Consider the following 23890-nt stretch of genomic DNA (forward strand, 5'->3'; position numbering starts at 1 on the left):
AATCATTCTTTTCACCCCACCTACAACTCTTTAATTACTTTTTCATTCTTTAATAACTTTTCTTAATATCCGTGTAAAAAGAAATGGGGTGAACAAAAAAAAGTGGAGGGAGTAAGAAATTGTACAATTAAATTTCAAATTGAGTTAAATATCAGTTGTATAATTGTTAATTTCTTTAGTATTCTTATCTAAAAACCGCGCATTAGCGCGGGATCTATATTAGTTTCTCACAAACAAATAAAAACGTAAATATCTACGGAGTAATTGAATAGTACGATGCATAAGATTAAATTAAGCTCATAATCTTAATTGGTGTAACCTTGTCACCTTGATAATCTTTTTTTTTTTTTTTTTCAGAAGCATTCCTCAATCGACAACAGGGCACATGATCACCTTGGTAATTTTGACCATTGTTCAACTAACATTAATTACTGTATAAATTAGACCTGTGAACGGTCGGTTTAAGTGTGTCTACTTTGGGTTAGTTCGCGTGGGATTATTTGTGTTTGAGTTTGTTATGACCCTTCTGTGTCAGCAGTGCTCGCGAATCAAGTTCAGATCGACTCAATAAAACATTCAAGTCAATTTCGGGATCGGCCTGGGTTAATTTGAATGTTGGACCAATTTCCGGTCTTTGGATCTTACATTGACCGTTTCATGTCAGGTTTATTTTGTAAGCTTTAGATATTACGGAGTAAATAAAAATGGACACGAGAAGTTGAAGAACTCTCCTGTTTTCTGGATACATTCATATTATCGCAACTCATTAGAACTCTAATTTTCTCAGCAAAAACGAGTGTCGAGTAGGCAACCATAGTTGTCCATTGTATTTGCAATGCAACAAGTCTGGTTTTTCTTTAATTTTAGATTCGGTGGAGAATGGCAACTGCAATAGGTTGGCCGTTTGAGAAGTACACAACAAAACATTTTCAGAAATGTCATTTACAAAAACAATTTGCAGATTTGCCCAATTCATACAGAAATCGTTTGATTGGTGAATTCAGGCAAGTCATACTACTATCACCTGGTACCGAAACCGTCAGGATCAGACTATCAGAGCTACACCTGGAATTCCCTTTACACACAAAGAAAAGAAGAACGAAATGGGAAAATATTTCTACGGCGCCTACATTACTGTGGAATAGCGAGCCACTTTGGCTCTTCTCATGTCTGAAAACCCGCAAACCACCCGCTAAGCCCCTTCATCCAGACTTGCACAGGTAGTACAATACTCACATCTGTCACCAAATAAAACAGGCAAGCTCAGGTTGAGTTACCAAAAGCTAGATGAAATGTCAGTCATCATTTCACACTGCCCAGAATGGCTTCGCAGCATCAACTCTATTAGGGTTGGTCGTAATGATGCCTTTCTCATCATCATCGGTCTCCTCGTCGTCATCATCATCCCCATATTCCATTAACTTGACCAAAGTATCTGCAGGACTTCATAGCTTGAGTACTTGTTCATTTTTCTCAAAAACACCCCTCAACTGCCACTATCACATTTATGTTGTCTTCTTTTTAATGATCAGATTTGTGGCATTTGACTTGTCTAGACAACTATTTTCATATAATCTCTTAAAAAAGTTGTAACTATCATATACAGTGATAAATAAAGGCAAACGAGGCCATTTAAATACGATGGAGTAACATCATATATATAAACTACAATTCTACAAACACGGGAAAGTTTTTACATAGTTTAAGGTATTGGTATGACACTACTACGACGCTTTTACCTTCCATGCTTACAGTACAAACAAGAAGCAACAGTTGGATAGAGCTTAATAGTTTTTTTTTTTAAGAAAGGGAGACTAGGTTGCTCCGTAAGTTAGGTAGGACTAAGCTTTCTCATCCTTGCAAATGCTTAAGGGGAGAGTGGGTTCAAACTTCAAACTCAACTACCTCGGAAAATCAGGAGAAAATGAGATATTGGCCAAAAAGTTGGTGACCTTATTAGCCTCATGATAGCAATGGGTAAAAGGAATTCTACTTGAAACAAGAACAATTATTCTCAGATCATCAGAATAGTATAAATTTTGCTCCCAACTTTATACATGTCAATGGCATTGATAAGACGAATTATAACTTTCACTAATGACTTTCAAAGCACCTAAAAAAGGGCATAACAATTAGCTTCTCGAATAGCCAGTGATTCTACCATAACGATACTAACATGACCACATTTTTGAGCACCTAAATTGTGTTCTGACTTATCTTATGCCTAAAAAATGCTTACTAGCTTTGACTCAGATTATGAGTTAATAGTTCTTTTTAGTTTACAAAGCGTATAGGCTCATAGAGCCAATTACTTCTGCCAAAAAAATTACTCACTTTGAACATAACGAAATTCACCAGAGTTTTAAGCAATAACTATTACCTGGTACCGAAGGAAGACTAGGCACATTTGACATATGGTCCTTTTTACTCACTCCATTAGCAGAGAATGATGATGTGGACTTTGGTGGGAGCATACTCCTTGACACTGATGAAGACGTTGGGGAAGGGAACTTTGGTGGCGGTAGTGGTTGAGGCATGATGCTTGAAGACGGGTAACTCGTTGAGGCGTGACCTGGAGCCGAAGGTTGCAGATTTTTTAATGTGGTACCAGGAAGTACTGCATCAATTTTCTTCTCTGCACTGGATGTGCACTTAAGTAGAGTATGGGGACCTGGACCCTGCAACAAATTTGCAAAACATATACAAATTCACACAAAAGACAATAACAGTAGGATAAAGTTTAGCACGAAGCATAATAAAGAGTATAGTCTCATTTTCAAAATCCCTTCACGCTCCACTTTCTGGCTTTAACTGATTGTTTGTTAAAGGGAATTTAAAGAGAAAGGGACGTGAGGGGAAAAATCTCCCTTGTTTGATAACAAATTGGTTGGAGGGCAATGTAGGGATCCATTCCCTCTCCAACATAGAAAGGTGGCTAGAGCATAATGAACATCAGTAGATTGACAAACCTAAAATTTTCCTTTTTTTCTCAATTAGCACTTTAGCAGGTCTTACAGGAAACAAGTGCACATCTGAAACCCCGACCCACCAACCAAACTATTTAACGGAGCCTACGAGGTATTGGGGTGACAGTGTTGTTAAAACTAATTTTGCAAGAAGTAAAGAGGGTGAGCAAGTAGGAGAAACAGCCACACTTGAAGACCAACACAACTTGAGACTTGAGAGTAAAACTGTTGAAAACAATTCGCAAGGCTATAAAATGGGAAGCTGCAAAAGATGTTAACAATAAGGACAAGCTTTTCAGAAATTTGGAAACACAATGAAACAATTGATAATAAATGCATGGAAGAGGGACTGAACACATCAACCCATATGAAGAACATCTAGCAAAATTAAGATAAGCACGCTAATATCTGCACTGTAAGTGACCACCAGATGGCTAATCCAATAGAATACAGAATGAGTGACAATAAACTCTGCGTCATATGTGCTGGAACCAAAGTTGTAAACCCTGTGAAAACAAACTGTCCAATAGAGAGGTCCACTATCAGCATGTTAGCTTCAAATAAGTCAGAGAAATACCTGGAATAATAAGTGGAAATGGTTAGCATCAGATGGTAAGAAATCCTTGTCTACAAGGAAGTTGAAAATAAGAGAGCTTGGCTGATTAAACAGTTGAACAAAAATAGTGCACAACAAAAAAAAAAAAGCACACACAGAACTATGGTGTAATGCTAATGCCCAAGCATCATACAGGAGAGGTAATAGAATAAGAACAGGCTTATAATGGTGCATAAGTTGAGAAAGAAGTCGATAATGCAGAAATAACAAGGCAAAATGAAGCCTACTTAAGATGCAGAAGCGGCAGTAGCAGAAACAGCGAAGGTTTCATAAGTTATGTTCTATCATACAAACAGCATACGTCTGTCGAATGATGCACCATATCACATAAGCAAGTTCACTACTTATCTGTAATCAGCAACTTGATATCTCAAGGAGGGAGGGGAGGAGAGGGGGACAGGATGATAGGAGTTTTCCCTCCAATACTTTACTATGTTAAAGAGATTTTGATTTGTCTTTAAGCAGAAAATGGATCCCTCCATTCCCTCCCTCTCCATTTCGAAGAATCTTGTACCCCTCCCTTCCTTTCCGACAAATTCCACCATCCAAAGAAGGCCTTAAGAGTATCCCAAGCAGAACTAAGAACTATCTTGCATGAAGACGCCCTAAGGGTCTCCTGGCTAAGATTAATTACTTCATTTCTTGAATATTAGGGTACAAGTGTACAACCCCTCATTCGGACCAGAAAAGCAAGAAAATGAGTTCAGTTGATAAAGTTCCCACAAAGACTATCTGACATGACTTCTTTAGTTGTTTAGCTGAGACACAAAGATGCATGAGGGACAAAAAGCACAAGACTTCTTTTCTTCTCTAGCATATAATAGACACAACACACAAGGATAAGGGCAAAAGATAAAGGAAAAAAAGTACTCCCTCTATCAAAGAATAGATTGATCACTTGTAAGTTGTAACTGAGGCCCATTTTATGATCGATGGAATTATCCCAAATATCACTCTATACTTGCATGTATATTGTCCTGTCATTGACCCCTTCCCATTCTTATGTTTTGACTGAGGGTAGTACTAAAAATTGTTGTTCTTTTAACCTGCTAAGTGTATAAAACCCCTAATTATTTTCAGACAAATTAAATTGGAATGCTAATTTGTCTTTTTGGGATGGAGAGAGTATTGAATATAGCAGGTTTTGTTTCATCATTATACCAACAGCATTAGTCATCTTTGATTTGCCGATTAATTTAAGACTATAGTCAAGTGTTGATTAACCAACTGGTATTTGATGAAGCCAAATCTGTGCCTTCCTTTCATTCACAGAGCATAGCTATCAGCAGATTTATTGCATTCTAACCCGCCCAGTTTCAGCACTCCCCCAGCATTCCCTTATCCCAATAAAATTTAAAGAACAACGCATTTCCAACGAAGGAAACATCATCCAAACCGGCATTGATTCAAATGAATTGATAACACCAATCAATCCACAGACACATCGTGTCTGAATTGGGCGGAACTTGGAACTTTATTTGGCATTCATATGCTAAGAAAGAAGGCATTGCTACCTGTTGGGATCCTGCAATTCCTATTAATGCAGTGGGGGCCTCTCGGAACTTTCGCTTGAGTGGAAGCCTCTTTTCTGTATTTGAAGAGCTTTTATGTGCCATACCAGTAGCCAATACTGCAGGAGCAACTGTTGAAGTGGCTGTAGTGGACTGTTTAAGAGCCAGTGAAACTTGCTCAAGCGGTGAGGCCTGTGGATATATTCCAGCATAGGCACTGTAGCTGGTACAAGGTGGTGGCGATGGTTGGGAGTAAAGAAGTCTATTTGTTTGGGAGCAACTAGAAGGAAGCAGCCCTCCAACTTGTGCTCCCTGTCCAAAAGGGAAGGCAGGTGTGACTACTGGACCCATGACCAAGTGATTTGATATTCCTATCACCGGAGTTGCAACTGAGCAAGCCAAAATACCAGTAGTAATCGAATCTGGATTCACTTCTAATCCTGTACTCTGAACTCCAGCCAACAGTTGTTGTGGAGGCGGAACAGCACCATAAAGTTTGCATGACGAAACCCTGTAGCAGAAAGCTGAGCTTCTAAACAATGTTCAAATTTATGTGTTTGGCATCAGTTATGTTTAGCATTATGGTAATTAACATAATTAGATAAAATTTATAGCCAATAGATGTATAGCTAAGTCCGGTAAAACTGTTAAAACATTACTCCCCACAGGCCATAGTCAATTGAAATACAACAGGATTTTTTCATGTTTTCAATGTTTACTAACAATCAACGAAAAACATTCAAATGCTAATGAAATCTATTTTCTTTCCAATTTGAAATGAGTAAATTTCCCATTTCCAACCAAAGACTAGACTAAACTGATTGTGCTGCTTATATTGTAGTAGCAACCAGTTGTTGAAATTCTCAACGTATGTTTCATGATGGGTCATCCAGAAACAAGCCTTTTTGTGTTTTCAACTTAGGGATAAGGCTGAAAATATCAGACCCTCCTACCTCCAAGGCCCCAACCATAAGCGGGAGTCTTTGAGACAATGGGATAAAAGATATTGGTGGCAAGAAACATGAAGACAAAAATACCTGGTTGCACCACACTCTTTACTGATAGTATCTAATAGGTTTTCAGCCAAAAGCCTCGCATCTTCAAGACTCTTTTGGTTGTTACTTGACAAGAACAAATGCAAAGGCTGCAGTCCTTCTAAGAGATTGGAATGAAGAAAAGGGAAAAAATCAGAAACATTACAAAATAAGCATAAAAGAAACTACTCAGATAAGTCAGATGTCTGTTGAAATAAAGAAAATTTGTGAAATACTACTACACTAAACTTAGGAAAAGAGAAAACAGACTACCTTTACACTCAGAGTTGCTCAACTGCGCTGAGCCATGTCCACGTAATAACACTGTTGCTCCAGTTTCATTTATAATGTGATTAATATACTGATCCTGAACGTACAAAACCAACCACCAACAGAAAGACAATCTCTCCCATAGTTTGGAGACATCATGGAAGCTCACACATTAGAATTTCTCTCATCATAACACACAAGCGCAACACTAAATTACAAATTTAAAATAGAAGAGCAAAAGCAAGAAAAGGAACATAAAATGACATTCAAAATGTGACTGAGAACACCCAAAAAAAAGAGAAAACAAAAAAAAAAGATGCCTGACATGACAATGAAACTAAATTGGCAACGGTGGCCAACAACCAAAAAATTTAACATGGAAATACAATTGTTTTGTTAAATACAATTTAACATGGAAATACACTGGAAAAATTTGAGTCACCTCATTTTGTATCAAAGGGTGAAAGTTAAAAAAGAGTAAGTGACTCCTACAGGCAGATATAAGGTAGCAAATGGACTTACATTTGGTCCACGTATTCGAGCGCCAATGTTCAGTGATGGATCTGCATCAAAGCCTACATAAACACATGTGCTCAGTGGCTGAGTAACCTGAATGCAATAGGCATCAAATCAAACTTAGAACACAGACCGCATGTAGATAACAAAAACAGTCAAACACAAAAGTTGAAACTCCAAACGGCACATTGCTGAGTATAATGCTAGTTAACAAACTGATACAAAAATAGAATTAGTTGACAAGCAAACCTGTTTCAGCATATCTTCAACCATTGCAGCGGCACGATCTACTGCAAGAACACGCTCTGCAGTTTCTTTTAACTGCAAAAAAGATACATATTTGTATGAGATAATAAAAATTTGTATCACTGGTGGCTCTAGGTCTCTATTTTACTACCTCCGATTCCCAAACAAATTTCTCTCAAAGAAAGTAGATAACTTGTGATATATGGTCCATAAAATTTTGCAAAGGTGTGTGAGTGTGTCACAAATATGAAATGACATAGAACAGTTCACATATAACAGTGAGTGTAAAGAAGACAATATATCAAAGCCCTATATAACTTTTCTCATGCAAACTCCTAACAGATTGTTTGAACACGTGACCTCAATCAGCAAACGCAGGTCCAAAGCAGAAGCTACCAAATTGAAGTGTACTGTAACCCTCAATGCGACCAAAGAATACATATACAGCTATCCAACTATCGATTTCACACTTTGGCTAAAGGAATCATATAGCACAGAATTCAACAGTTTCATCTTCATCCCGTGAAAAAATCTTTATTTATCAACTAAACAATGATCATAGGAAAAAGAAAGAATAAATGGCAAAAAAAAAAGGAAAGAAGACTCAGCCCACATGAGCGCCGGATGATATGTGAAGATATAGCGGTTTATCACCATCTGGTACTGCATTAGGCGGTCGGTACTTTCCCCTGTAAAAATACATTTTTATGCACATTAGACAAGCAAGCAGAGTACATAGAACAAGGCAGAGAAAAATTACAAATGTGCTAATAACCTAGTAATCACGACTGCACCAGTGCACTTCTGGATCTGCAATGGAAAACCAGACAGTCAATCAGTCTACTTATAGAACACACAATGGTTACTAATACTTGTATCATTTCCTGTCACCCCCTCGGCCCCTCCGTCAACAACATCAAAACCTTAGTCCCAAAATGAGTTGGGGTCAACAGTCAACTAGTATGAATCATTTGAATCCAAATACGAAACCAGTTAACCAGCAATGTGATATGGTAAAACAATTAAAAAGAGGAGAGGAAGGAGATCATGATAATAGCATAGGTGGAAAAAAAGCTGTGAAGCGAAGAAAAATAAGACTAATATGTCCTTCCATCCACCCTTCTCTTTTCAATTTGGGATACCTAGGACAGTAAAATCATTGACCGATAATATGTTGCTTAAGGCCGTAAATCTGAAAAATATAGATTTATTAAAGCGTACCTCTTCCTGAGTCTGACGTTTTGTGAGCTTATACCGCATAGCAGGGTCTGCGTCATTTATAACAATTTCTCTTGCTATTACCAAGTCTTCCTGTATCTTCGGCTATGACATCAAAAGAAGACTCGATAAAATAACTGATCATCATGAAACAAATGGCTGAACAATTGCATATTATTTGGTCAGTCCAAAAGTAATCATCCTCGCAATGATGTAGCACAAGTATAGCTAATGAGCTAGTTGATACTTGATAGGAAATGAATTGCAAGTGGAAAGATTATTAGTAGAAATTGCATAACAGCAGCGTCAGCGTGCCTATGGCAGGGAAGAGGCAGTCAGAAATACACGGGGGCAATAACTATGTGTTTTGGATGACCCATGTCGAAAAGTATATGACCAAATTGAAAAGACTAGATGGTGTTGTCATATAAAAAATGTGGTCGCACATGAGGTAGAGGTTGCAGAATCTAGGTACCGGGTTGTCATGGTCTCATGGATACCATTTTATAGGTTGTTGCCACGAAAATTGTAAGTTTAAGAAGTTTGCTAGTGCACAAAATCTTCACTTCTTTATAAATTCCAAAATTTGAGCTGATTTTCAATGTTTGTAGCCTATGCCCTCTTTCTTACAACGGTTTTTCACAGATATTTACACCATTCACAAAAAAATTGTCTCCGTATATTTTTGAAAACAGCTAAAAAGTGCAAATCAAGCCACAGAAATGTCAATAAGTTAACGGCGGTAGTTGAAAATTACCCGGACAAAGGCAATATGATCGTGACATACAATTATGGATGAAATACACGCTGTCCACAATATGAGAATAAGGACATGCATCTCGCTAATCATAACTTATGCCTAGACAATTTCTTTCAACAACCCTTTGTTTGGATGGAGGACTTGAAGGGGATGGGCGGAGTAAGGGACCCATTTTCCCTCCTATTAAATCCCTCCAACAAGAAAGTTACAGAGGGAATGCTTCATTGCTCCATTCCCCCTTCCCTAGTTCCTTCCTCTCCATCACCCTTCCCTCGCTTTCCCTCCTAAAAGTGTATCCATATTCCAAACACAACATAACGGTCAAAATAGCAATATACAAGGTAATAAAAGGAGATACGGAAATGGATTGCACCGATATGACTCAACTATTAGCATACAGGGTAAAGGAAGCAAATATACAGGACAACAGAAGCAAATATCAAAGTATTAAACCAAATATACAGAATAACAGAAGCAGATACGATGGAATGCACCGTTATTACTCAACTATGAACATTCACAGGGATGAAGGGGGTTCCAAATTAATAGGCATGGAGTACACGCATGTCCACGCGATAACTCAAATTAAAGGACGGGACGTAGGGAAAAGATAAGCACAATTATCATCTAGAAAGAATCAAATTAAAAACTAAAACAAGTAGTCATTGTGACAACGGACCTGATTTATTTTTTGGACCATGGCAGCAGCTTGGAGCTGCATCAGTGGTGCCTGAGTAAGAACAGCCGTTGGCATTATTCCTGGAGAAGAAACAGAGGGTTGTCCAAAAGTGGGTGTAGATAGTAATCCAGGTGTAACAACCCCTGAAGAAATCAATGACTCGTCAGGCTGATCCCACCTCCTCTTCTTTCTGAAATAGCAGCTAAATTATACACAAAATAACAATACAACTTTCCAATATAATATAGTTATCAAACCATCTTGTACACCATTGTATCAGACTTGCTTGGGAAGAGGGTAATTAATTAATTATTACTCAATTAACAGAGCCCAAATGAACATGAAAATGCAGGGTGGTGGCAGTGGAAGGGAAAATGAGGAAAAGAGGGTAAATAACTACCCCCATAAACAGGGAGCAGTTACCCGCCTCCTCATTTCCGAGGGTACCCTCATATGAGGGTAATAGTTCCCTATCACCTCCTCTTAATTATTATTTAATTTAAAGCTAGCTCTATTACTCCGGCAATAGTTACCCCATCTCAAGCGATCCCTATACAATGACGACGCAACAGGGAATAGTTACCCACCTCCCCCTAGGGTACCCCTTACCCTTATATGGGGATAATAGTTCCCTATCAGCTCCGCTTTTTTTCTAATTTAAAGCTAGCTCTATAGCTCCGGCAATAGTTACTCCATCCAAAGCAAACCCTATACAATAACGACGTATCCAACCCGGAGCTTGCCAATCGAAAATGCTTACAAATCACGATAACCGTCTATTTTAATTATAATTTTACTTGCAGAAATTAAAATACTACAATCTCAAATCCAAATTTCACGGCGAAACTACTAATTTGAAATTCAGAATTCCTCGAAACTTATACAGTAAAATCACATCTTCCTAATCAATTAACTAAAATTGAAAACAATCACAAAAATTAACAAACAAAAAAAAGTAATAATCAAAATTGAAAAATTGTTATATGAGGATAAACTTACCGAACACTTCCATCCAATTGAATTAATCCTGTTTTATTGCTCATTATGATGAGACACCCAAATTAAGTTACAAAACCCTAGCAATTGAATAAAAATCCCCAAAATTCTTACCACCCTAAGTTCCTGTTGTATTTTGTTTGCGAAATTTAATCAAATTCTTCAGAATAAAAAAGGTTGATCTCTAAAAAGTTGTGTACGAGATTCAATTAGTATAGTCTGGCTGACTGGGTGAAAGATGAATTCGTGTTTGTGTATAGAGAGGAGAACAGACGAGCGCAAAAATTATTAGGACAGGAAAAGGATAATTACAAACGATTGTGATACGGCGTCACCGAGGGGTGGCGCCACCTGTCAATTGGGTTGGGCGGGTTCGGTCTCGGGTCGGGCCATATGGACCGGATGAGAACACGGTCGAGTCACATACAGATCGGGTTTGTATACGAGCCGGGTTATATGTGTCACGGGTCGGGTTAGGGTTAGCATACGGGTGAATAAATAATTTCTAAGGTCGTTTTTAAATGATTTTTGTAATTAAAAAATTTTTTTAAAAAAAGTAAAACATATTTAAAATTAATATTTTAATCATATTCAACGTTTACATTAATTATATTGACATAAATATTAAAATAAATTTTTTTTAATAATTATTTCATTATTAAGTATTATAAAAGCTATAGTATAAAATTGACTTTAGTTGTGTTTGTAATTTTTAATAATAAAAAAATTAATTTTTTAACTATTTTTTCAAATATAATATATAAATATTAATAAAATTCTTGATTTACCTTTGACCCAACGGCTCGACCCGTTCGGGTCGGGTCTCGACCCTAAAATAACGGGTCATTTCAGGTTCGGGTCAAACGGTTCATGGGTCGAAAAAACCGGGTTTGTAACCCTAGAAAACGGGTCAGGCGGTCGGGTTTTCGAGTCGGGTCGAGTTTTGACAGGTCTAGGTGGCGAGTTTCGGTAAATGATTACTTAGGTATTGTTTTTTTTTCTATATATATTATTCGGATTTGAGTTGGAAACGACTATTAGGCATCCGGGTGATAAAGTTCGCTATTATATATACTACTGCGTTTTCATGGCTTTAACTCGGGACTTTTGGTTAAGTTATAACAACTCCTTTTGTATCTAAGTGTTCATAAGCATGGTCGAGGCTCGGCCAAGTACCAAGCCAACAACCACTAGTTGAAAAAAGGCGTCGTGTATTGAGAAACTCAACACCGAAAACCCTTAAAACATTAAATACTATCCAACCATGTTCGGGTAAAGTCAACCCGAGACTATTTATGTCCCCAAACCCAAATTGGATATCGAGACAAGATTCATACAATTGCAAAGTCTTAGAAATGACGGGATTTGAAATCCAAGACTCAATTTAAAATTTGTTAATAGTAAAATTTATGTGAAAAAGTGGATACCGTATATCATTGTAAATATTTCTCATCCCGTAAGCATCGGCCTCAGGATAAATTGGAAAAGTACGAAAATCTAAACTAAGTTTTAAAAATAACTTGTACCCGTTTCGAATTTGGGATACAAATAGCCTTATACTATCAGCTAGTAAAGTTGACAAAGGTCATGTTCTTTATGACTTAATTTCAGCTTTATTCAGTTCAGTTCAGTTTAGTTCAGCTCATCTTTTCACAAATTAACTCTTACTTCATATCCATTCAGCTCATTTCAGTTTAGGTCACCTCCATTCAGTTCAATTCAGTCCAGATCAGCTAATATCTTCACAAATAAACTTCTACTTGAGCTCCATTCAATTCATTTCAGTTTAGTCCACCTCTATTCAGTTCAGTTCAGTTTACCCGACTCGAATTGGTACTAAACCCACCTTACTTAACAAAACAAAAGAATAAATATACTGATCAAAAAATGGTGAGCTCAAGTGTTTATTGTTCGTTATATTCTTAAACCGCTTCCGCACAATTTTCGTATCATCTAGACATCTACTACAAATTCTCATAAAGAAAAACAACAAGTCAAAGCCTCAAAGGGATTAAAACAGTCTTTTCATTAACTTATCCCGCCCTCTGCAGCTGCACCCTATTTATTGCCCACACGCTTCACATTTCTATAAACCAACAAATTCTCCTTTCTAAATTAACATTCATTCACTTAATTGCTTTCATTTTCAGTTTCGTTCTCCCACCTTCACATTCTTCTAATTACAAAATTAACCATGGTCAAAAAAATGATCATGGTAAAAAATAATAACCCAATTACACTAATTACATTACTAAGTTTACTAAGTTACGTTGTGCTAGTTGTTGGGGATAGTATTAGTCATGGAGTGACTGAAGAAGCGGAACGAGACCGTGTCGTTTCGCTACCAGGGCAACCAGACGTTGCATTTCAGCAGTTTTCAGGGTATGTTACGGTTAATAAAGTTGCTGGGAGAGCACTGTTTTATTGGCTTACTGAAGCTGTTTCTAATCCTTTGAATAAACCCTTGGTTCTTTGGCTCAATGGAGGTCCTTTCTTTCTCTATATCGCTTTTTTTTTAAGTGTATTTCGTATATATGAAGTAGTTTCATTATAAAATTATCGTAATACTAATCCAAATAACTAACAATAATTGTTATTTTTTAACATTTTAATGGACTAGCCTCACAAATGTCATAATATGTTAATGTGTATGTATTTTATTAGAAATGTCCTCGTTTTTGAAATTCTCGTATGAAACAGTCTCATAATAAGATTATCCTATTGCTGATCCAAATAATGAACAATTGTTACGTTGAACTTATTTGTGTGTTAATGTGATAGTATTAGATTAAAGGCAATTTTTCCTTAGTTTAGGTAGTATAAATAATTTAATTGAGTCGGAACATAATTTACATACACTCAAAAAAATGTATGTGCTTATGCTTACAAAATTTATCGGTGTCCTAAGGAGCAAACTACGCATATGTTTTTTACATAATGATGGTAGAGACAAACTTTTGTTATAACACCTAGATATGTTTTTAAAAAATGTATCTGTTTATGCTTACAAAATTATGATTTTACAAAATTTATCGATGATAAGTTTTTACAAAATTTATCGGTGTCCTAAAGAGCAAACTACGCATATGTTTTTACATAATGATGGTAGAGACAAACTTTTGCTAGCCTCTAGACAGTTTGTTTTATCAAATAAGTGTTTACTTAACCTGCTTTAATAGTAATAAAACAATATTTCCGTCTTACGTCTTAAATAATAAGACTATAAGAGTATGATAATATATTGTTGAGAATTTAATTGTCATTTCATTTATGATTAATATGGCAAATCAATTATTGGAGGGATGAAAAAAACCCTTCTATACTAAGTAGGATTTGGGAGTGTAATATGAATAGAGTTGGTACTTTGATAGTGCGTGCAGGACCACTTTTGTTTTATTGCCAACTAAAATTTCATGCTCAATAGTAGCAATAGCCCAAACATAAGTACAGTTTTGTAGCAAAGTCATTTCTTTTTTTTTTTTTTTAAAAAAATATTTTCTTTTTGATAATTTCTGATAAATACAACAAAATCAGAGCATTCGTCCTACAATAATTTTGCGCATAATAATTCTTGATAATTATTAAATACTATCTTTCAAAATTTGTCAATATATCCAATAGGCCATCTACTTCCCGAGTATTTTACTTCCTTCATCCAACTATTTGTTTACTTTTAATTAAAAAAATACTCTTATAACAATAAACAAATGGAACAAGTGATTGAGACTGAGAGAGTATATTGACATATGGCATTCTTAAATCTTTTTATTTGTTTTCTTTTCCGTTTCCTTCTTTTGTGACACATTAACAAAAATGAGAGATGACGGCATGACACTGCCTCCAAATGATACCAAATCTCGATACTACTCTCTCATGTGCAATAATAATGTGTAAAAACACTAAAATGATTGGTCTATATGTGAGAAAATAATATCGAGATTGGGACAGCTTATTAAGTTCGGCTGCCTTTTTCAAATTTCTATCCTCTCGTCACGTCCTAGGGGCGTGGAATTGAAGATAATGTGGTTGACCATTATAAATTCCATAAATTATGCACGGCAGAATTATGACAATACTTACGTACTACATATGATATTGAATGTGTTTGGAGTTTGGACACCATGGGTTATACACTTATAGTCTTATACACATATACTCTAAGTAAGTTTGGCATTGGTTATATTGTCAACGTGTGAAGCATCTTCTCGAATTAGATAGCCTGAATCATAAGGAAGGACTTAAGGTGATAGGAGAGTTAGTGTGTGACGACATTCTTGCTTTTGTATACGTTAAAAAATGTTTTACTATCCATCAGTTAATAACTTCTTTCTCCATGCATCCCTAATGTTCCCTTCAACATTTTGAGGTCAAAATGTCAAAATTTCAACATATTATATTATTCGGTACTTCCTCCGTTCCATTGAATTGTTTACGTTTGCTTTTTGGGCACTATTCATAAATGAGAAGAATCTTCAATATAACTTCTAACGTATAACATAAAAGATAGTCATGTGAAATCTTGTTTAAATTGTCTTACCGAAAGCATTATGAATATCAAATTTTTATAATTTTTAATGATATGTAACTAAAGATATAAACAAAAAAAAACAAGCATTGACATACGTGCATAAAGCAAATGTAAACTATCATATGGAACGGAGGAAGTATAAGGTACTCTATGTTATAATTGAATTAGTAATAAATATTAAGTATATCAACATTTTTTGCATGAAAAAACCTTTGAAAAATCATTTAAAGTTTTTTCTATTATTATTACAGTCGCATATTAGAAGATCAATATAATTATAAATCTCTTTTAAGGCCATTTTAATTGTGTGAAACAGGTCTAAAACATATACGGTGTAAGATATTTTAAATCCGTTTCATGTTTATAACTCTTAAAATAACAATTTGTATACTTATATTCTTGTTTAAGACCATTAGCAAAATGTTTATCCCATCTACTTAAATGAAATACAATTTAATTACCCGTTTTATGAGAGACAATAATCAATTTATAAACGGAGTATTACCTATATACATTTAGCGCATCTTGTTTCATACGAGTGTTTCTTAATCTGAAATAAGACGGGCAACATGTTAATAAAAATTGACACAACTAGTGATAACATTTTGTGGATTAAATGGTTACATTCTCTTAAAAAATGACAATAATTTTGTCGGTCTTATTTCAGACGGTAAAACAGCCCGTCAGAAATAAGAAGTTGTGATATACATTAGGAGTATAGTGATGTAGTGTATGTGAATCACCGAAATAGTAGTGTCATGGGAAATGACTAGTGACCTAACGAGAGAAGGATATGTCCAGAAAACTATGTCATCACTCTCTCTATAACATACAGCATTAAACTCTCAGCATGTTGTTTAGATCAGACAAAATCAATGCTGTTTTGCTGATCAACCAAATACAAATTACACACAAATGCACACAACAGCACAAGGTCCCTCCTTCATTTATTAACGCCTTGCCGTATTGGTTTTCTTCTACAGTTCTACTCCTCTGCACCCTATCTCCCTATATCTTCGCATTTTCCTACCAAATCCATGCATTTTTTAATTATAAATAAATTTATGATGATATACATGTATCATGTATGTGTAGCCTCACCATAGGCCCACTTTTTAGACCATTTTATTTATTTGGAAAATTAATGGCATTTATATTTGAGGTTTCCTATCCGTATAGCGTCGTTATTTTTTTTTGTGAGTAAAGAGAATTACAAAGGCGATTTGATGTTAACGGGTTCAAACATATGTCATAGCTTATGACAGTCATGAGTATCATCTCTCATGCATCCTTATTCATTTATACTTTCAAGAGGAGTATATTGTGAAATACGGGTTTAAAATTATATTGTGGGTATTAGTTTTAACTTTCATAAGGTTATAATTGGATTTTCTTTTCCTATTCTTGTATTTCATATGGTATATTAGGATAAAGAAAGAATCTCTAAACGCAATACATTAAGGAATAAACTTTTCACAAACCTTTATTTTAAATTGTAAATATGAGTTATACTTCATTTATGTACCTAGAACAATTTTGATTGCTTAATGATTAAGATTTTTCTTAAAGTCTTATGGAAAATTTAAATTTCTACTATACATATGTGTTTTAGAAAAATGAAACGATACTATAATACCATTATCTCTCACATACTCGGTAAAAAAACCTTAATTTGAATAATAGACCCTACATAAAACACGTGAAATGAGGTTCCGAAACCCATATCCATTAATAACTCCCTATCGTTCCTTTGTGTTTCTAATACCCAATATGGTTGTGTGATTCAATGATCGTGCTCTTTATAGGGGAGTAAAACAACCAAGACCCACACAATAATTCTAGTACCAAAATGAGCTATATATTTTTGAAAAGAAACACAAGTACAAAACTTCTACAAAATGTATACATTTATGTGCAATATGGTTTATTGTTGATTCAATTCAATGAATATTCTATATCATATTCAATTATTCATTATTCACTTTTATTTCTTCCTGGTCATACTACGTGAACAGAAACTTCTATTTTCAGGGTTTGTGCTTTTATATTGGCTGTTCAGAATAGTATTTACTATACACTACAGAATTACAGATCCATGCATGTTTATTTTTATCCAATCAATTATTTAATTTCTTTACAAAAAAGTGTAAGAGTGTAAGACTTTAGGTGGTTCAAGCACCATTAATGTGGAGTGTCATTAAATTTTCTGTGAAAGTTCCTTTATATAGTAAAGTCTACTCCTCTATTCCCGCTTAGATAAGGTTATCAGGTCGAGAGACGGTATTTAAATAATTTTATTGGAAAATTAATTATAACTTAAATAAAAATTGTACTAAAAATAATAAATTGGATATGTATATTGAAAGATGAGGTACTGTTTACTCCGTACATAAAAATAGGTATGATTGCTATAAAATATGTACCGAGTGAAAAGACATTTTGAATCACGAATAATAAAATGGTTACGAATGATAATTACAGAGTACGGAAAAAGTGGTATCTTAATAACTTAGTGGAAATAATACACTATACACTTAGGGGCTGTTTGGTTCAAAGTGTGGGGATGGAATGGATTGGGATGAGAATCCAGGGTGGAATGGAGTTAGAACCCCATACCTTTTAACACTTGTTTGGTTCAATTTTGTAATGGATTGTAATTCAATCAACAGACGGAATGTAACTGGTCATAGACAATGAACTCTACTATTCAATCCTGCGAAAATAATTCAATCATGTGCATATTTCAATATTACTTATACAACAACACAATTTTTTAAGGCAATTGTCATACGAGTCGTCATACAACCCGTAAATATTGTGCAATAGACACATGTATTATTGCAACGAATCATGTATACCTATGAACAATCACAAGCAATTTTTTTATAAAAGCAAAAAAAAAAAAATATTATGAAAGTAGAAGATGAAGACTTACGTAGAGTAGAACAACAACAATTTGGGTTTTTTTTTTCTTTCTTAATTTTAGGTTTTGTATCCAGGGGGATTGGATTTAGAAACTTGGGGGAGGGGTAGAGTATGAGATTCCAAGGGATTGAGGTGGATTGAGAAACCCTTGAGTTTCTAAATCTATTCCAAAAGTGGTCAACCAAACATTTGAATCGGTGATATCCATTCCAATTCATTCCATACCCTCCAACCAAACACCCCCTTATTTAGGCCTTGTTTTTTGGAGTTAATTTCAATTCAATTTAGGTGTTGTTAATTCGGTTCAATTCATTTTCACTTTTTAGTTAAGTTAAAGTGAGATTATAATACTTCAGTCCGAATAGTTTCGGTTTAAAAGAATGGATCGTACTCCTTTCATCTTAAAATTATCGTTTTATTGAACTTTGATTATCAATTTTTTACTACGGGGTACTTATTACTCTGCAAATATATGTAAAGGTACATTTTCAAATTCGTTAAGTTTGATATTGATATTGATATATTAAGATTATAATTTTCGTATTTAATTTAGTCCGGACTTAAGACGGGCAGTAACAATTTACAATTATATATTCCCTCCAATTTATTATATTCTTCTCTATTTCCTAAAACGGATTATTCAAGTTTTTTCTTCTTTTTATTTTTGGTAAACTTTTACTCTTATTTTATTCATCTCTCTCATATCATCAAATCCCGCCCAACTTTTTTACTCCTATTTTATTCCTTACTTTAATGTTTGTGACCCACAATTCATTATTTAACTCCTAATTATTCACGTCTCTCCTCTATCACCCAACCCCACATGTCATTTATTAATATAATACTCACACTCTTAATCCTTGTGCCCACATCAAAGGGGAAGAAAATAGCGGATTGGAGGGAGTACTTACAAAGCTTGAACTCGAGATTTCTTAACTCGTAAATTTGACAAATAATGTAGATGTGGGTTGGTTAATGTTATAGGCCCAGGATGCTCGTCAGTGGCGTATGGTGCATCAGAGGAGATTGGTCCATTCAGAATAAACAGGTCAGGATCAGGTTTGTACCTGAACAAGTTCTCATGGAATCAAGCTGCTAATCTTCTCTTCTTGGAATCTCCTGCTGGTGTTGGCTTCTCTTACTCCAATCACTCCTCGGATCTCTTTAACACCGGTGATCTTAGAACCGGTATTATTCCGCTCTTATTTACTAGGTTTAAAGCCCGTGTGATACATTGGTCACACTAATACAAGTATATATGCAATCAATGACAATTTATCGCGACTATTTTTTATGGTCTCATAGGTCACATAATTTGTTATTCTCGCTTTTTAAATGACATTCATTTGATTAAAATACACCTGACATATATTAAAATAAACTTATAGAATTCATTTAAAAGGAGGAATCAAGCAAGCTTTAGGCCTTTAAGTACTGGTTACGAGAAAAAAGATTGTATATCAGATGTACTACCTCACGTTTGAGTTTTTGTATTTTTTTTTTTGAGTTCTATAGTGTTTATAAATTACATTTTAGTTGTATGACGTCAAAAATCAAATTTTTTTGAGCTTATATATAATTTTTTTGAGTAATAATGTAACTTTTGGAGATTAATGTTTAAGTGAATGGACTCAAAAACTTTATAATAAAACTCAAAAATTTTAAATTAAAACTCAAAAACTTTATCTAAATGCTCAAAAACTATATCATCTGATGTAAGTACATCAGATGTATAATCCACTTACTGGCTGATTACCTACTGAATAATTACTGACAAATATTTTCACAAATTCAGCAAGGGATTCATTAGAATTCTTGATTAATTGGATGGAGCGATTTCCACGCTACAAGCAACGGGAAATATACATAACAGGCGAGAGCTATGCCGGACATTATGTTCCTCAGTTGGCTAGAGAAATTCTGGCCTACAATGCAGTCTCTAAGCACCCTCTTAATCTCAAAGGAATTATGGTAAGACGGTTGGATGCTGTATATATATATATTTTTTTTCCGCGCTTTGGTAAAATGTTCAGGTAGGAAATGCAGTAAAATGTTAGTAATCAGGTCTGTAACTGCAAGTTACTGAAATTTGAGTAAATGTTCAGGTAGGAAATGCAGTGACAGACAATTACTACGACAACTTAGGAACGGTAACATATTGGTGGAGTCATGCCATGATCTCGGATAAAACCTTTCATCAACTGGTTAACACTTGTGATTTTCACCGTCAGAAAAATTCTGACGAGTGTGAATCACTGTATAGTTACGCAATGGATCAAGAATTCGGCAACATTGACCAGTACAACATCTATGCACCGCCTTGCAATAACTCTGATGGTAGTAGCGTTGTTGGTCCAACACATAGGAACATGAAGTTACCTCATCTTCCAAATCAGGTATATGTTCGCATTCAGCATTTCAGTTCAGCCGACGTTTGTAAGAAAACCTGTCAAAATTATTTCAACCGATGTTTTGCTATGCTGTCAGATTTTCAGAAAATTATCAGGGTACGATCCATGTACTGAGAAGCATGCCGAGAAGTACTATAATAGGCCGGATGTGCAGAAAGCTCTGCATGCTAATGTTACTAAAATTCCCTACAAATGGACTGCCTGCAGGTTCGTGTGACATTCATTTTTCTGCACTTTTTTCGGTTCTTGTACAGCAACAACTTACTGTAAGAAGCTAATTTGCTTCTGATTATGTATACAGTGAAGTTCTGAATAGGAATTGGAACGACAGCGAGGCGTCCATTCTTCCAATTTATCGTCAGCTGATGAAGGGTGGTGTAAAAATTTGGGTTTTCAGGTAACAAATTCTCAACCATATCATTGTTTTTTGGGATATTCTCTCATGTAGCCCTGAACTTTTTCGTTCTCTAAGGTGTACTCCTCATTTTTCACAAAAAAAAACTTTGACCGGCAATAATTCTCTGTTACGAGTTCAGAAAACGATATTTTTTTTTCAAACCAATTATCTCGTCATGGCCGTGAATTTGAAAAAAAAAATTCACCGTTTTTTTAACTCATAGCCGGCAGTTATGGTTGGTCAAAGATTTTTTAACGAATAAACTTTGACCGACCATAATTCCCGACTAGGAGTTGAGACGTCGGTGAATTCTTTTTCAAACTGAAGACCTCTTAAAGACGGCAATTTGAAAAAAAAAAAATTATCGTATTTTGAACTTGTAGGCTGTAGCCAAGAGTTATTGACGGTCAAATTTTTTTTGCAAGAAAAGAGGGGTACATCTTAAAAAAACGACACAAAAAGGGAGAGGGGACAAGGTGGGGCACTCCCCCATGTGCTTCTCACTCACCTCTCAATGGGCATTTTATGAGAGGAAACGGTATCCGTCACAAGCTTGTGACGGATATCGCCCGTCTTCAATGAGATTTTGTGTTTTTCTTAATACAGTCAAGTTACTACAAGTTCTGCCTGTTCTAATTTCATCATATGCTTATATGTAGTGGGGATGTCGACTCAGTAGTACCGGTGACAGCTTCCAGATTTGCACTTGGACAGTTAAAGTTGCAAATTAAAATCCCATGGTATCCTTGGTATGTTAAAAAGCAGGTTAGTAACACCATCTTCCTCTCCTGAAGTCTGTTCTGTAAAAACTTAGGTAAGACCGTCTTAAGCTGATAAAGGTCTTATTATGACTTAACATAAGTCCGTAACATTTTAAGGCTTTCCACGTTTTTATAGTAACTTATCATAGAACGGTCATATAGAAGGTACCGTTTTTAACTGAGACTTGTGTAACTAATGATGTAGTACAATTTTGTCAATTATGAAGGTGGGAGGATGGACAGAAGTATATGAAGGACTAACATTTGCAACAGTGAGAGGAGCAGGGCATGAAGTGCCATTGTTTAAGCCGAGGGCGGCCTTGGAGCTATTCAGATCATTTTTAAGAGACAATCCTCTTCCAAAGTCTTGAACTGTCATAATTACCACGGTTGTTATTCACAAAGCCAAAAACAAACTATTATCTGCATTTTCTGATAGTTTTATGTATCGCTGTAAGGTGATTAGGAATTGGATTTGTTGATTAAAGGATCATTTAGTTAGTTTATTAGCATGAGAGTAGAATGTAACCAGAAATGCATGGATTTTTATGTCAATTTATAGTTCATGAGCTATTAAAACTGTTAAGGGTTGTTACAAGTTTCAGTATAACCATTATCGCAACTAATTATTCCATACTGTGTAACAATTGTTATGTGACCTATGTATAAACAAAATTATAAATTTTTTTGGTTATTTTCATGACAAAAAAAATTCCAAATTTATAAATTGGAATTAGTTTTGTGGTATAAAAAATACTTTGTAAAAAAAAATACATTAGGGGGAAGGAATGTAATACTATGAATGTTTTGAATTATTGTTGTGATATCTTGTGATGAGATTTGGCATGATTGATAATCGTAAAATGCATAATTGTGTGGGATGGTGCTTAGTTATGGGCATGTTTATAAATGTTGTGGTAGTAGTTGTGGGCGAACTTCGGGACGAAGTTCATTTTAAGGGGGAAGACTGTAATACCCGTATTTTGATAATAATTTATGAGAATAAATTTATGTAATTTAATAATTAATAATTAATTAAAGGTATTTCTAATAATAATTACAAGTAAGACGTTAATTAAATAATAAATTAAGTATCCAAGTCGGGATTTGGGCTTAGCTAGTAATTGAGCGTTAGGCCGTGTGCCATTGTTAATTGGACCGAAACTTATTAATTTAGTATGAGTGTGGTCGGGATTTGTATCGGGAATTAATAATAATATAATATGGAAATAATAATCTATAAAAGTAATAATAATTATATTGATAATAATAATAAGTTATGACAATAATAAATTAGTAAAGATAGTATGGGGAAATCCTACTTATGGTAAGGCTAGTATAATTATAAAAATAATAGTGATAATAATAATAATCGCAATTCCTAAAATAATTAGAATATATGGTAATTGTAATAGTTTCCTAATTGGCCTCACATATTCTCTAATCTTAGACTATAAATACCATGTTAAATCTGAAAAATAATTCATAAAAGAAGAAGGAAGAAATCTAAAGGAAAGAAGAAAAGAATTAAGGAAGAGAAAAACACAAGAATTAACTTTTATTATCGCCTCAAGGTAATACTTTAAACCGTCTCATGTTTGCTTTGCTATAACTTGTACACTAGGCCACCGTAGGACGAGCCGTGACCGTGAATGTGACCGTGTAACACCAAGGATTGACCATGACCCACTGTTGACCACCAGGGACCTCGGGAAAGGGGATTTTCAGGCGGGTTTTTGGGTGGTGTTCGTGGTGTTTGTTTGGGTGTAACCATATAATTAAAACAGGAATTTCAACCCGTATTCTTGACCATCGTGACCTGGGTTGGGGTAGGTTGGTCTTGGGGGAAGGAGTCGACCATATTGGTGGATGTTGGGGTGGTAATGGTGGCGGTTTGTGGTGGTGGTGGTCTGAAAAACGCAAAACAGGGGAGGGACTGCGTGTTGTGTTGCTTAAACCGTGTAAGTTAGGAAGGTTTGTTTGGTTGTTGAGTCGGGTTTTATTTAGGAGATTTGGGTGACTCGGGTTTTATAAGTAAATCGGGCTTTGAGTAAAT

General features: G+C 35.2%; 2 protein-coding genes across 4 annotated transcripts; one reads left to right on the forward strand and one right to left on the reverse strand.

Moving 5' to 3' along the window:
- Positions 1-908: 908 nt before the first annotated feature.
- Positions 909-11104, reverse strand: LOC141622446 (protein RIK-like). 3 transcript variants are annotated; one of them, XM_074438481.1, is made up of 12 exons: positions 10816-11104; positions 9817-10006; positions 8381-8482; positions 7935-7969; positions 7773-7848; positions 7163-7234; positions 6920-7006; positions 6401-6494; positions 6131-6248; positions 5097-5604; positions 2381-2678; positions 909-1435 (listed from the first exon to the last, which is right to left on the reverse strand). In XM_074438481.1, the coding sequence occupies exons 1-12, from the start codon at positions 10857-10859 to the stop codon at positions 1308-1310; spliced, it is 1752 nt and encodes a 583-aa protein (XP_074294582.1). In that variant the 5' UTR covers positions 10860-11104; the 3' UTR covers positions 909-1307. The 3 variants fall into 3 exon arrangements, with proteins under 3 accessions (XP_074294582.1, XP_074294583.1, XP_074294584.1); XM_074438482.1 differs by having other exon boundaries at positions 9817-9959; positions 10816-11071; XM_074438483.1 differs by lacking the exons at positions 909-1435; positions 2381-2678 and adding an exon at positions 3269-3543.
- A 1799-nt stretch (positions 11105-12903) lies between these two features.
- LOC141622447 (serine carboxypeptidase-like 25) lies at positions 12904-22432 on the forward strand. The gene is made up of 8 exons (XM_074438484.1): positions 12904-13298; positions 19250-19453; positions 20061-20236; positions 20371-20661; positions 20753-20883; positions 20978-21073; positions 21733-21838; positions 22062-22432. Exons 1-8 carry the CDS (start codon positions 13007-13009, stop codon positions 22203-22205), a joined length of 1440 nt encoding a protein of 479 aa, XP_074294585.1. The 5' UTR covers positions 12904-13006; the 3' UTR covers positions 22206-22432.
- The last annotated feature ends 1458 nt before the right edge of the window (positions 22433-23890 follow it).

The sequence above is a fragment of the Silene latifolia genome, chromosome X, assembly GCF_048544455.1.
Source record: "Silene latifolia isolate original U9 population chromosome X, ASM4854445v1, whole genome shotgun sequence".
Lineage (NCBI taxonomy): Eukaryota > Viridiplantae > Streptophyta > Magnoliopsida > Caryophyllales > Caryophyllaceae > Silene > Silene latifolia.

What these genes read in the sequence shown, in the direction of transcription:
- LOC141622446 (XM_074438481.1), bottom strand. Translation starts at nt 10,859, where the DNA reads ATGAGCAATAAAACAGGATTAATTCAATTGGATGGAAGTGTTCG. An exon ending in AACGTCAGACTCAGGAAGAG is followed by an intron (nt 7,970 to 8,380) that starts GTACGCTTTAAT and finishes TTTCCATTGCAG; the next exon opens with ATCCAGAAGTGCACTGGTGC. An exon ending in CTCGAATACGTGGACCAAAT is followed by an intron (nt 6,495 to 6,919) that starts GTAAGTCCATTT and finishes TTGTACGTTCAG; the next exon opens with GATCAGTATATTAATCACAT.
- LOC141622447 (XM_074438484.1), top strand. Translation starts at nt 13,007, where the DNA reads ATGGTCAAAAAAATGATCATGGTAAAAAATAATAACCCAATTACACTA. An exon ending in TACCTCATCTTCCAAATCAG is followed by an intron (nt 20,662 to 20,752) that starts GTATATGTTCGC and finishes CTATGCTGTCAG; the next exon opens with ATTTTCAGAAAATTATCAGG. An exon ending in GTAAAAATTTGGGTTTTCAG is followed by an intron (nt 21,074 to 21,732) that starts GTAACAAATTCT and finishes GCTTATATGTAG; the next exon opens with TGGGGATGTCGACTCAGTAG.